The sequence below is a fragment of the Aquarana catesbeiana genome, linkage group LG08 (genome assembly GCF_042186555.1).
Source record: "Aquarana catesbeiana isolate 2022-GZ linkage group LG08, ASM4218655v1, whole genome shotgun sequence".
Classification (NCBI taxonomy): Eukaryota; Metazoa; Chordata; class Amphibia; order Anura; family Ranidae; genus Aquarana; species Aquarana catesbeiana.
This window is the reverse complement of record NC_133331.1, coordinates 257,924,922-257,939,434: the sequence shown is the minus strand read 5'-3', so window position 1 is coordinate 257,939,434 and position 14,513 is coordinate 257,924,922. Positions and strand designations below refer to the sequence as shown.

At 46.4% G+C, this 14,513-nt stretch overlaps 1 protein-coding gene across 2 annotated transcripts in view; it reads right to left on the bottom strand.

Moving 5' to 3' along the window:
- The window catches only part of SSH3 (slingshot protein phosphatase 3), a 67,182-nt gene extending 53,563 nt beyond the window's left edge, over positions 1–13,619 (bottom strand). For both annotated transcript variants that reach the window (XM_073597087.1, XM_073597088.1), the window contains exon 1: positions 13,361–13,619. In XM_073597087.1, coding sequence (XP_073453188.1) covers positions 13,361–13,423 — 63 coding nt within the window. In that variant the 5' untranslated portion in view covers positions 13,424–13,619. The remainder of the gene's footprint in view (positions 1–13,360) is intronic.
- Between the last annotated feature and the right edge of the window lie 894 nt (positions 13,620–14,513).

The following is a 14,513-nucleotide window of genomic DNA, read 5'->3' as shown; positions in this document are numbered from 1 at the left end:
ATCACAGCCACATGAGTGCGGGTACATGTCACAGAAAGCATACTGCCTGTGTTCAGCGCCGTGCACCCGCATTCACATAGCGGTCCGATTGGGAGCAGCGGCTGTGACTGTGCAGCTACTGCATCCCAACTGAAATGAGTGGGACTGCCTGCATGGGGATGCACGGAACACCTGGCAAAGATAGGTGTTGGTCAGTCACATACTTTAGAACATGGACCTACAAAAAAATGATGCTCTCTCATGTCCTACCTATAGTTAGTCATGTCATCTATGGTGTCACATGACAAAGTGCAGGTTTTTATCCTCTGTAGCTGCTCAGTGAGCACTGGAGGGGCAGAGCGGAGATTGGCGACGGTCAATCAAGGCCCACCGCTTCTGGCAGACCAAGAACTGAGTCATTAGTGATCATGTGATCCCTCAGTTCTCGGGCTTAGAGCCAACATGGGGCAGCTGCAGCATCACACCGATGCTGCAGCATAGATGTGAGTATATGTCTTTGTTTTTTTTTTACAAGCCCCACTTATCCTTTAATCTGTATGTAAACATTAACAATAAACTTCTCTTATTTGCTCCCTGTCTGTTAAAATTAGCATTGGAAGTAGTCTGTTACATCTGTTCAATAAGTGGCAAAAATATCCACTGAACCGGACAGAAATCCAGTACTGACTTTAGGGCCAGATTTAGACCTTGTGGGGCCCAAGGCACTTCAGGGTCATGGATACAATCATATAAGCTCTATGTGTGGTTATCTTGAGCTGCCAAAATGTGTTTCTAAAAATTATACAATATACCAGTCCAGAGTAAAAACCTTTACAGATGATGACCAGCAAAATATTACTTACATTTAATAAAAGAAAGTCATTTTGTAATATTCAATATTTCATATCTTTTTTTATATTTTGTATAGAGAGAGGGCCCATCCTGTCAGGGGGCACAGGGCAGTTGTCCCTTTTGCCCCCTTATAAATCCAGCACTGCTGTCCTGTGCCCTATGCATTGTTATCTCAAGAAGTGTCATCTTTATACCGAGATTACTCCTGTGAACTACAGAACACCACCTCTATGTTAAGAAGGAGGAGGAGTGGGTTAGGCTTCCTGTCCTAGGGTAATGAGGTACAGTATAGTGAATTAGCACAGTCACCCTAGGACAGAAATGCATTACTGGCAGAATCAGCAGGTGAAAATAAAGGAGCAAAAGCCAGAAACAAGGAAACTCATGAGGCCATCACATCTAAGGACTGGGAAGTTGCAATATATTACATTTCTGTCCTTGGCTGTGACGCTTTGCAATTTCACCACCAGTGAGATATTTATACTACACATGCTACACCCAGTATGAACTTCTTCTTTCCAACCAGTCCACATCTAGAAATGCAAATTAACAATGTAAAAACTGAAAACTCAATCATGTAACACATTACACCGAAATAATTGAGCAGACAGAAAAGTGCACAGGGTGTATCATATGGTCCACTTCCAAAGAGAAAGAACTCTAACCTCTTGGGCCACAAGACTCCTGATGGGGACCAAGTTCTCATGGTTCACCCAGCCGAAATCAGGTGGACCCCATTCTTTGGGGACCCCCAAAGCAAGGTAGGCTCTCCTGAAGGGAGGGCCAATAGGAGGGGGAGAACCTGACCATAAGGTCACATGCCCTTCTCTCCAAGACTTTCAGGTAAAGTCCAAGGACCTAAACAAAAAAGCATGCAAGAGTGCCATACTAAAAAACAATGAGTTATCCCAAAATGAGTTTTTTTGGCACCCCTGGACTGCTTCTCCAGAGGCACAAGCAGTGCAGGCTCTTCTCAGCGCCCAGTATTGTCTTTTTACCACACGATGCCCTCAGTCTTTCAGGCTGAATGACTCCCAAGCTGACTCAACCCAGACGGGCATACTGTGGTTGCAGGCTGTCACGGACCCACCCCTGAGGAGGTCTCACCATGGCACTTTGCACCCACTGTATAATGGTGTGAGGAGTGGAGCTAATGTCATCAGATCCTCACCACTCGTCATTGAGGACTGCCCACCGCCGGAGAAGAAGCAAATAGTAGGAAGACCGCGAGTGCCATAAAGGCCAGGAAAACGTATTTAGACAGGAGTTGCAGAGGATTAGAGGTGTGGCAAAATTGCGCTAACAGTAGGAGAGGCTTAAACCTTGGCCTACTCGCTGTGTACACTGTAACAATTGCAACAGTCCTTTTATTTTGTAATTATGGTTCTCAGCTAGAGTCTAACAGAGTCTTTGTTTAGAGCAGTGGTTCTCAACTCCTGTCCTCAGGACCCACCAACAGGCCAGGTTTGCAAGATAACTGAAATACATCACAGGTGATATCATTTGCTGCTCAGTGATTGCAGTATTCTAATCTGCATCTCCCCAAGGTAAAACATAAAACCTGGCCTGTTAGTGGGTCCTGAGGACAGGAGTTGAGAACCACTGGTTTAGAGCAATCATTTGTAAAATTAAAAACGCTTAATTACATATGCTTTTCTGCACACAACCTACCATTTCTTCTTTTCTGCACACAACTTACCATAGTGACTGACTACTAAGCAACCAGCAATTGTGGTACAATATAAGATGAGGAATGCAGCAGTGAGTAGTATGAAATACACAGCATAATGCAGTGTTTCTCAACTCCAGTCCTCAAGGCGCACCAACAGGTCATGTTTTCAGGATTTCCCTCAGATGAAACTGCTGTGGTAATTACTAAGGCAGTGAAAACTGATCAAATCACCTGTGCAAAATAGTGGAAATCCCGAAAACATGACCTGTTGGTGCGCCTTGAGGACTGGAGTTGAGAAACACTGGCATAATGTATATAGATCAGGGGTCCGCAGAGGCCAGGAATGCATAAGTGCAAAAAACACAGAGAATGCCAGGTGTCAGGAGTGCACAATCGTGACAGATCTTCTGCCAGTAAAGCTACCCGCGCAAAATACAGATCCCACCACCACAGATCGCCGCGCCCCCCCCCCCCCCCCCCCCAGTAAAGATCTCCCCCTTAGTACCTCACCTCCCCAGTACAAAGTACAGATCCCCCCCCTCACCCTTTAGTACAGCTACCCCAAAATAAAGATCTCCCCCTTAGCACAGCTCCCGTAACAGAAAAGATTTCATCCCCCAGTAAATATCTCCCCCTTAGTACAGCTCCCGTAACAGAAGAGAGCCCATCCCCCAGTAAAGATCTCCCCCTTAGTACAGCTCCCGTAACAGAAGAGAGCCCATCCCCCAGTAAAGATCTCCCCCTTAGTACAGCTCCCGTAACAGAAGAGAGCCCATCCCCCAGTAAAGATCTCCCCCTTAGTACAGCTCCCGTAACAGAAGAGAGCCCATCCCCCAGTAAAGATCTCCCCCTTAGTAAAGCTCACCCCCAAGTGAAGATCTCACCTCTTAGTACAGTTCCCCTCCTAGTAAAGATTTCCCCTCCTTAGTAAAGCAACCACCTCCCCCCCAGTAAAGTTCTCCCCCCTTAGTACAGCTGCCCCTAGTAAAGTTTCCCCCCCCCCTCTTTGTTTCAGGCCTTACCCCCTTAGTACATTTCCTCCCCAATACAGATTCCTCCTTTACTACAACTTCCCGGTAGAGATCCCCCCCCCCCCCAGTACAGATCCCCCACTTTATTGGTACAGTTCTCCCCAGTACAGATATACCCCATTAGAGATCTCCCCCCACATTAATACAATGACAGGTACATAACAGACGGCTGCAGTGTTATAGGTATACAACGTCTGTCAGCGTTTGCTGCTATACCATGGATACCTCTGCTGCACAAGGAGAGAGGGAAACACTGACAGGTCTTTATTACAGGAAGCTTCTGTACAGAGGTAAAGTGACCCATTGGATCTGGAAAAAATACACAAAGCACACCAAGATCCATGTAAGAATACAAACTCTTCTATTTATGCAATATTTGACATTTTTTGTTCTTGGGTTGAGACATGCTTTTACATAGTGTGTTAGAATGATGTAATGCATGTTATCGTGGGACACAACTTGTGCACTGAAATGCTAAGGTGTGGAAAGGCCTAAAGCAAACATCGGCTCCAGTAGAAGGATGTTCAATCTGAATGGGAATGATGACGGTCACTCTAAGCAATCTTTAGCAGGCTTTGCACAATCTTCAAGCAGTGCTGAAGCTTATTACAATTTAGATAAAAAGCAAAACTTTCTCTTTTAAAGCCAGCTGTAGACACATCAAAATTTGTCTGGTTTGGCAGGGACCGGCTGAATTTCACTCCATCTATGGGCAGGCTGGTTGTACTGAAGTCGATCCAATCAACTTCAGTACAACCAGCCTGTCTGTTTTTCCCCCCAATATTTCACCAGCAGTGATCATTGTCTTCTAATGGCGGGGGAAACCTCCGCTTTCAGGTTACATTTTCATAATCTATGGCCAGCCTGAGGCTGGGTTCACACTTTTGCGAATTGAATGTGGGATTCTCTATGGAGCCGGTTCACATACAGTGCCTTGCAAAAGTATTCACCCCCTTGGCTTTTTACCTATTCTGTTACATTACAGCCTTCAGTTCAATGTTTTTTTTTTATCTGATTTATATGTGATGGATCAGAACACAATAGTCTAAGTTGGTGAAGTAAAATTAGAAAAATATACATAAAACTATTTTTCAGAAATAAAAAACTGATAATTGGCATGTGCGTATGTATTCACCCCCTTTGTTATGAAGCCCATAAAAAAAGTTCTGGTGCAACCAATTACCTTCAGAAGTCACATAATTAGTGAAATGATGTCCACCTGTGTGCAATCTAAGTGTCACATGATCTGTCATTACATATACACACCTTTTTGAAAGGCCCCAGAGGCTGCAACACCTAACCAAACACTGCCATGAAGACCAAGGGACTCTCCAAACAAGTAAGGGACAATGTTGTTGAGAAGTACAAGTCAGGGTTAGGTTATAAAAAAATATCCAAATCTTTGATGATCCCTAGGAGCACCATCAAATCTATCATAACCAAATGGAAAGAACATGGCACAACAGCAAACCTGCCAAGAGACGGCCGCACACCAAAACTCACGGACCGGGCAAGGAGGGCATTAATCAGAGAGGAGCACAGAGACCTAAGGTAACCCTGGAGGAGCTGCAGAGTTCCACAGCAGAGACTGGAGTATCTGTACATAGGACGACAATAAGCCGTACACTCCATAGAGTTGGGCTTTATGGCAGAGTGGCCAGAAGAAATCCATTACTTTCAGCAAAACACAAAATGGCACAATAAGAGTTTGCGAAAAGGCATGTGGGAGACTCCCAAAATGTATGGATGAAGGTGCTCTGGTCTGATGAGACTAAAATTGAACTTTTTGGCCATAAAAGAAATCGCCATGTCTGGAGCAAACCCAACACATCACATCACCTAAAGAACACCATCCCCACTGTGAAACATGGTGATGGCAGCATCATGCTGTGGGGATGTTTTTCAGCAGTCGGGGCTGGGAAAATGGTCAGAGTTGAGGGAAAGATGGATGGTGCTAAATACAGGGATATTCTTAAGCAAAACCTGTACTACTCTGTGTGTGATTTGAGGCTAATAAAGAGGTTCACCTTCCAGCAGGACAATGACCCCAAACACACTGCTAAGGGGAAACATGTAAATGTGTTGGAATGGCCTAGTCAAAGCCCAGACCTCAATCCAATAGAAAATCTGTGGTCAGACTTAAAGATTGCTGTTCACAAGCGCAAACCATCCAACTTGAAGGTGGCTTTACAGAGTATTGACTTTAGGGGGGTGAATAATTATGCACATTCACTTTTTCTGTTATTTTGTCCTATTTGTTGTTTGCTTCACAATAAAAAAAAATATATATATATCTTCAAAAGTTGTGGGCATGTTCTGTAAATTAAATGACGTAAATCCTCAAACAATCCATGTTAATTCCAATTGATTCCATGTTAAAAAAAAGGGGTGGGGGAGGGGTAGCTTGCACTGCACTAGGCCCTCCCCCCGCCAGAGTTGGAACTGCACTAACCTGCACGGCAAAAGGATGCGTTTTTACTATGTAGGCTAGGCTAGTATGAATGTAGCCCTAATTTTGGCAAGATTTTATTGCTGCCTGCTGGTGATGTTCAAAACTTTTAGGCCCTTTTCACACGGGTCAGACTCTGTTGAGACCCGTCATCTGCCTGCTCTGCCCTGATCAGCAGGAAAGATCCCAGAGAAGAGCGGGCGTATGGCAGGTCAGTCTCTGCTCAGGTTATGCATAGTGGACACGAGCCGAGCCCGCTCTGTTCTATGGGAGGCCAGACTGTCATTTACACCCCACTGCCCTCTGATCCAATCTGCCTCGACTGAGGAGGACGAATCCCTGTACATTTCTTTTTAGCGGACCAAATCCAACGTAGGCGGGGGGGGGGGGGGGGGGGGGGACAGAAGTCTGTTTACACCCACCGGTCCATAGCAGTGAATGATCGGATCTGCCTGAAAAAAAACTGACATGCGGACCTGATCGGAACCTTTGTGTGAAAGAAGCCTAAAGCCTCGTACACATGATCAGATTGTTGGGCAACAAAGACTTTTGTCCGAAGGGCGTGTGCCAGGAACTTGTCTTGCATGCAAATGGTACACAATTGTCGGCCAACAAACACAAACGTAGTGACATACTACAAGGATTTTCAGCTCTTGAGCGCCACCCTTTAGGCACCTTCTGCTAATGTCGTGTTTGGTGAGCATCGATTCCGAGCGTGCGTATTTGTACTTTCAACTTTTGTGTGACGGACTTGTGTACACACGATAGGAAAATCTGACAACAGACCGTTGTCCGCGGAAAATTTAGCCTGCCATCCAACATTTGTTGGCGGAAAGTTGGACAACAATTGTCTGATGGAGCGTACTAACGGTCGGATTTTAAGCAAACAGTCTGTCATCACATAATTCCCTGCCGAAAATCCGATCGTGTGTACGAGGCTTTAGAGATTTCACTAGAAAAAAAAAAAAAAAAAAAATCTTCCAATGGGGACAAACTTTCTGACAACTTTCCAAAGCCGAATTTCACCAGGCAGCTGATCCTCAATTTTACTGCCCAGTGACACCCTTATTTGAACACATTGCTGCAGTTACGTAAAAGCAAATCTTTATAGCATTCTGCTTTTGTTAGGCAGTACAGCCGCCTATTCAAGTGAATAGGACCATGGAGCAACTGTTATGCAACCACATTTAATGCACGCAATCCTCCCCACGCCAAAAAACAAAACAAATACAAACAGGCATCAGATCACTTTCAAGCCACTTGTCAATGGTCTATGAAAAGTGGTCCACTTCAGAGTTGTCCAAAAAAAATAAAAAAAGGCCCATGTGAATGAGGCCTAAGAAGGAAATTCTTCTCCATTTAAGATTTCCCCTCGCTTCCTGTCGTGTCTCTAGGAATTGAAGGGAAATGCTGCCATGTCTCACCTTGTAAAAAATGCTAGTTTCCTGGCAGTCTCGGGCATCATTGCTTCTGGAGTCATTGGCTCAGTACGAGCTCTGGGTCATTGGAGCCCTGTATGTACAAAGCTATAGATGGGAGATTATTGGCCAACACAGCTGAAAACATCCAGAGTGGGCAACTGACATATCTACAGGCATCTTTACAATAATCAGATGTTATCGCTGAACTCCAGCTATGTCTTTATTACGCTCTCTCCCTTATATGTTAAAGAGGAAGTAAACTCTACTACTGAATTTTACCAAAGGTAAGCCTATAATAAGGTTTACCTATAAGTAGTGTAAATACTGTCTCTTTAAACATGCATTGTTTAGGAGATATTTACTGTACATGCAGCCAGTGAAATCAAGGACGCATGCGCTCTGAAGGAGCGGCCGCCCGTGCCATTTCTTCAGAGCCCTGTGCCGTGACCGGCGGCTGTCGCGCGCATGTGTGAGAGTGATGTTATTGTGGCTCCGGCCACTTACAGCGCCAGAGCCTGCGAACCCGGAAGAAACACCGGGGAAGATGTCAGCCGTCTCAGCGGAGAGACGCTAGAGGGCTTCGTTCTAAAAGCGGGAGTCCGGCGACCAATCTTTTTTTTTTTTTAGGTCATTGAGACACTTTGCTAATCCCAAAATAATACTCACAGTTTGGGTGTAATATTTCCGCCTCTGTCTGTTTTCGTACTGAAGAATAACTTTAAAAATGTGATGCTGGCTGTTTCCATCTTGCTTGTGGGCATGTGAAGCCCACAAGCATTGATTTCCTGTATGCGGTGAATGCTGTTCATTCATAGCTTGTTCACAAGCATGATCATTGTTCCTGCACTGAATCTTGGGAAGCCTGACACTAAGTTCCCAGGAGACAGAGCGGCGCCGGGGAAAGGCAATAAACACGCCTACTCCCATGGGAGGAGAGACAGGAAGTGCCACAATAAAGTACAATATAAAGGTAATTACAGCGATAAAAAAAAATTTTCGTGCAGCATTTGAACATCTATGCAATTAGCTGAAGGGGGTAAGATTAAGTTAAAAATTTAAGTGGAACCCCGCTTAAAGTAAGTAGTTCATAATGAGCTAGTACGCGGTGCACGCTAGCTCATTATGCCTTTGTCTTAAACAAGAGTTTACAACCTCTTTTAAACTTCCTCTTGATATACAGGTTCATACCAGTGACCGACGCTGGAGGGGTGTCTGATGATTGCTTTGATGTCCTCTATTATGGCAATTAACTAAGCAAGTTTCTTTTGAAGAACATTCTCTATAACTGTCTCCATTGTGTACAGTCAGACAATGCTTTATGACCCTCAGAGCATAATTATCGCAGGCTCATCTTGGTCTGGAAGGTCATCACAACAAAGACTTATTTAATACACAGTATCACTGAGATTTATTTAAAGCGGAGGTCCGCTCACCCCCTTAAAAATTAAAAGTCAGAAGCTACACATACTTTAGCTGCTGACTTTTAACATTAGGATACTTACCTGTCATGGAATCCAGCGATGTCGGCACTGCAGCTGATGTTTCCATCAGCTGTCGGGTGCTGCCGCCGCCATTGCCACTAAGGGTACCCGGCCGTGTAGGCTTTCGGCTTCAGGGCCGGGTCCCTACTGCACATGTGCGAAGTGCGCTGCGCTCTCTCACTGGCCCGTCACAAAGGGAGGGAGGAGGAGGGGGACCAGGCTGCTGACGTACTTTGCCGCGGCCTGGTCTCCCGGAAGTGGGACAGGGTACCTCCTTATCGAATAGGCTTTCTTCTATTTTCCTAATTATTGGTACATGCAGTTTATTAACCCCTTCAGATGTGCTTTGCCGGGAGGGCGTCAATAGATGTCCTCCTCTTTGCATGCTCGCCACGCCCCCCTGAAGGGCGCGCGTGGCCCACGCTGTGATCACCCGAGGTCAATGAGACTCGGGTGATAACAGATTGATCCCAGATTGATCCCAGTTGATCCCAGCCCCTTACCACATGATCAGCTGTCAGCCAATGATCACCTCCATCTTCCAGGTCCTGTGCCAAGTGGCTTCCCCCCTTCTTAGTAATCACAGGGGGGCACTGCCACCTTTCACAGAACACCTTGTATTTTTTTTTTATGTTTTGGGAATACAATACGTTTTGTGACTACACGAGGCAGAGATCGTGCCGTTACTGCCTGCCTCTCCACCTTGTCCAATCAGAGAATGCCTTGTATTCCTTAAGACATTCTATGAGTGGCGGCCTTGCCAAACAAGCAACCCCCTGTGTTTGTGCATAGAGGGGAAGCCGCTCGGACAGGTCCGAAAAGATCATGGCGATCACTGTAGTAGCGCCAACTACTACATTGATTGTCAGCTTCCCCAGCTGTCCCTTAGGTATGAGATATGCCAATTACGTTGTGCCAAGCTGGACCAATGTAACTATACCAGCCATTCCCAAACCGGGTTCCTTCAGAGGTTGCTGGGGTTCCTTGTGCTGTGGCTGAACTTCCAACTTGATAGTAGCTGCATAGTTCCAGGACCAACACCACTTCGCAAAGCCAGTAGCCACAGACCAATCAGGGTGCCTATGCTGACCCGTGTGCACAGCCTACAATGGACACGTGAGCATCAGAACTAGACCACGGAAGAAATGGCCTGGTCTGATAAATCATGTTTTCTTTTACATCCTGTGGACGGCCAGGTTTGGGATGTGCTGTAAAAACAAGTCCGATCCATGGAGGCCCCACCCTCTTACAGGATTTAAAGAGATTGTAAAGGTATTTTTAAATAACAAACATGCTTACCTGCTTTGTGCAATGGTTTTACACAGAGCAGCCATGAAACCTCCTCTTCTGGGGTCCCGTCGGCGCTCCTGGCTCCTCCTTCCTTCCAAGTGCCCCCATAGCAAGCAGCTCGATATTGGGGCACTCGTTCTGAGGCTTTGTGTGTCCATTGACAAACACAGTGACGCTCAGACCCACCCTCTGCTCCCTCCTCACAGACGCTGATTGACAGCAGCAGGAGCCAATAGCTCCTGCTGCTGTCTGCATGTCTAGTGAGGAGGGAGAGAGGAAAAAAAAAAAAAAATAGATGCTGCTCTTGCACACTGCACTGGATTGAGATCAGGCTCAGGTATGTATTTGGGGCATTCTCTGCATTAAAGTATAACTAAAAAGGCACAATGACACAAAGGTTTAGGTCAGGACTCTGTGCAGGCCAATCAAGTTCCTCCACCCCAAACTCGCTCATCCATGTCTTTATGGACCTTGCTTTGTGCACTGGTCCACATAATTTGGTGGATGGGAGATTATGCTGTGGGGTTGTTTTTCGGGGGTTGGGCTTGGCCCCTTAGTTCCAGTGAAGGGAATTCTTAAGGTGTCAGCTTACCAGGACATTTTGGACAATTTCATGCTCCCAACTTTTTGGGAACAGTTTGGGGATGGCCCCTTCCTGTTCCAACATGACTGCTCACCAGTGCACAAACAAGGTCCATAAAGACACGGATGAGCGAGTTTGGGGTGTAGGAACTTGACTGGCCTGCACAGAGTCCTGAACTCGACCCAACAGAACACGTTTGGGATGAATTAGAGTGGAGACTGCGAGCCAGGCCTTCTCCTCCAACATCAGTGCCTGACCTCACAAATGCTCAGAAGAGTGGAAGCTGCTGCAATGGGTGGGCCAACACAATATTGAACCCTACGGACTAAGACTGGGATGCCATTAAAGTTCATATGTGTGTAAAGGCAGGTGTCCCAATACTTTTGACAATATAGAGTATGTAAAGCACTGTATAAGTTGATGGCGCTATATAAGTACCTGTAATAAATATTTCTATAATCCATCTATGCATATAAAATAAAAACAAACAAAAAAAAAAATCTGACCAGTAATGCAGATTTTTTTTACTGATTGATTTATATCAATACACACACTCACTCTCACAAAAGTAAGTACACCCCTCAAATTTTTGTAAATATTTTATTATATCTTTTCATGTGACAACACTAAAGAAATGACACTTTGCTACAATGTAAAGTAGTGAGTGTACAGCTTGTATAACAGTGTAAATTTGCTGTCCCCTCAAAATAACTCAACACACAGCCATTCATGTCTAAACCGCTGGCAACAAAAGTGAGTACACCCCTAAGTGAAAATGTCCAAATTGTGCCCAAAGTGTCAATATTTTATGTGGCCACCATTATTTTCCAGCACTGCCTTAACCCTCTTGGGCATGGAGATCACCAGAGCTTCACAGGTTGCCACTGGAGTCCTCTTCCACTCCTCCATGATGACATCACGGAGCTGGTGGATGTTGGAGACCTTGCGCTCCTCCACCTTCCGTTTGAGGATGCCCCACAGATGCTCAATAGGGTTTAGGTCTGGAGACATGCTTGGTCAGTCCATCACCTTTACCCTCAGCTTCTTTAGCAAGGCATTAGTCGTCCTGAAGGTGTGTTTGGGGTCTTTATCATGTTGGAATACTGCCCTGCGGCCCAGTCCCAGAAGGGAGGGGATTATGCTTTGCTTCAGTATGTCACAGTACATGTTGGCATTCATGGTTCCCTCAATGAACTGTAGCTCCCCAGTGCCGGCAGCACTCATGCAGCCCCAGACTATGACACTTCACCACCATGTTTGACTGTAGGCAAGACACACTTGTCTTTGTATTCCTCACCTGGTTGCCGCCACACACGCTTGACACCATCTGAACCAAATAAGTTTATCTTGGTATCATCAGACCACAGGACATGGTTCCAGTAATCCGTGTCCTTAGTCTGCTTGTCTTCAGCAAACTGTTCTATCGGACTTTCTTGTTCATCATCTTTAGAAGAGGCTTCCTTCTGGGATGACAGCCATGCAGACCAATTTGCTGCAGTGAGCGACGTATGGTCTGAGCATTGACAGGCTGACCCCCCCACCCCTTCAACCTCTGCAGCAATGCGAACAGCACTCATATGTCTATTTCCCAAAGACAACCTCTGGATATGACGCTGAGCACATGCACTCAACTTCTTTGATCGACCATGGCGAGGCCTGTTTTGAGTGGAACCTGTCCTGTTAAACCGCTGTATGGTCTTGGCCACCATGCTGCAGCTCAGTTTCAGGATCTTGGCAATCTTCTTATAGCCTAGGCCATCTTTATGTAGAGCAACAATTCTTTTCTTCAGATCATCAGAGAGTTCTTGGCCATGAGGTGCCATGCTGAACTTCCAGTGACCAGTATGAGAGAGTGAGAGAGATAACACCAAATTTAACACACCTGCTCCCCATTCACACCTGAGACCTTGTAACACTAACGAGTTACATGACACCGGGGAGGGAAAATGTCTAATTGGGCCCAATTTGGATATTTTCACTTAGGGGTGTACTCACTTTTGTTGCCAGTGGTTTAGACATTAATGGCTGTGTGTTGAGTTATTTTGAGGGGACAGCAAATTTACACTGTTATACAAGCTGTACACTCACTACTTTACATTGTAGTAAAGTGTCATTTCTTCAGTGTTGTCACATGAAAAGATAGAATAAAATATTTACAAAAATGTGAGGGGTGTACTCACTTTTGTGAGATACTGTGTGTAATAAATATATATTTTTATTTTTTTTTTATTTAATACACACACACTCTGCACATAACACACTGACCAGTAACAGATGTATTCCTTTTCCTGATTGATCTCTATATTGATCTCTATGTCTGGGTAAACAGGCCCATTGAACTCAGATTGGTAGGACAGAAAACTTCCTGGATGTGTAGGAATGTATGGTGTGTAGTGATAGAGGTGAGTGATCTGTGCTCTCTATACAGACACACTGCAGATCCTTATCACCATTACACAGCAAATCCACCGTCCAGAGGAGATCCCCCAGCTCCTATACATTCATATAGAGAGATCTCCCCCAATCACTGCACTCCTATGGAAGGAGCCAGCAGACCCCCAACACACACACAAGCCCCGCCCCTTTACCTGAACCCCATTACCTGCAGTGGAGTGGGCTCCGCCCCCCCGTCCACTGAGGACAGCTGGACGGTGACCAGAGCCATGAGCGGCCGCCGGCTGTGTCCTCCTCCCCCCTCCTCCTCCTCAGAGAAGACTTCCCGGAGCTCCCCGTCCTCCTCCTCCTCGGTGTCGCTCTCTGCTCTGTCTGCAAGTCAATGAGGAAGAGAGAAGAGGACAGCCCCTTGAAGGAGGAGCGGGAGGGGTCGGAGAGGTATGTGAGGGGGAAGAGAGGAGAAAGTGACATGGCCCTACAAGGAGGGAAGAGCCGGGGGGAGGAGGACTGAGGGAGGGAGGAGGGCTCATCATTAAACACACAGCACTTTATTATGTCAGCAGTCCTAGGGACAGTATGAGGAAGGACCGGGACCGGACACACAGTTCTGGGGGGGGGGAGCTGAGGTGATTGCAGGGAGAGGTCACGTGACAGGTCTGGGCTTCTGATTGGCCACAAAATCTTTAGGGCCCCAGTCACACCTTCAGGTCGCGCTAAAGAAGCTTCTTTTGCACTTTTTTTGGCCTGTTTTGCATACCACAGCTTAGAGCAGTTCATTCACTTACATGGGCCACCATACACACGGGAAACGCAGCGCGTAACTCCACCATACACACGGGAAACGCAGCGTGTAACTCCACCATACACACGGGAAACGCAGCGTGTAACTCCACCATACACACGGGAAACGCAGCGCGTAACTCCACCATACACACGGGAAACGCAGCGCGTAACTCCACCATACACACGGGAAACGCAGCGCGTAACTCCACCATACACACGGGAAACGCAGCGTGTAACTCCACCATACACACGGGAAACGCAGCGCGTAACTCCACCATACACACGAGAAACACAGCGCGTAACTCCACCATACACACGGGAAACGCAGCGCGTAACTCCACCATACACACGGGAAACACAGCGCGTAACTCCACCATACACACGGGAAACGCAGCGCGCAACTCCACCATACACACAGGAAACGCAGCGCGTAACTCCACCATACACACAGGAAACGCAGCGCGTAACTCCACCATACACACGGGAAACGCAGCGCGTAACTCCACCATACACACAGGAAACGCAGCGTGTAACTCCACCATACACACAGGAAACGCAGCGCGTAACTCCACCATACA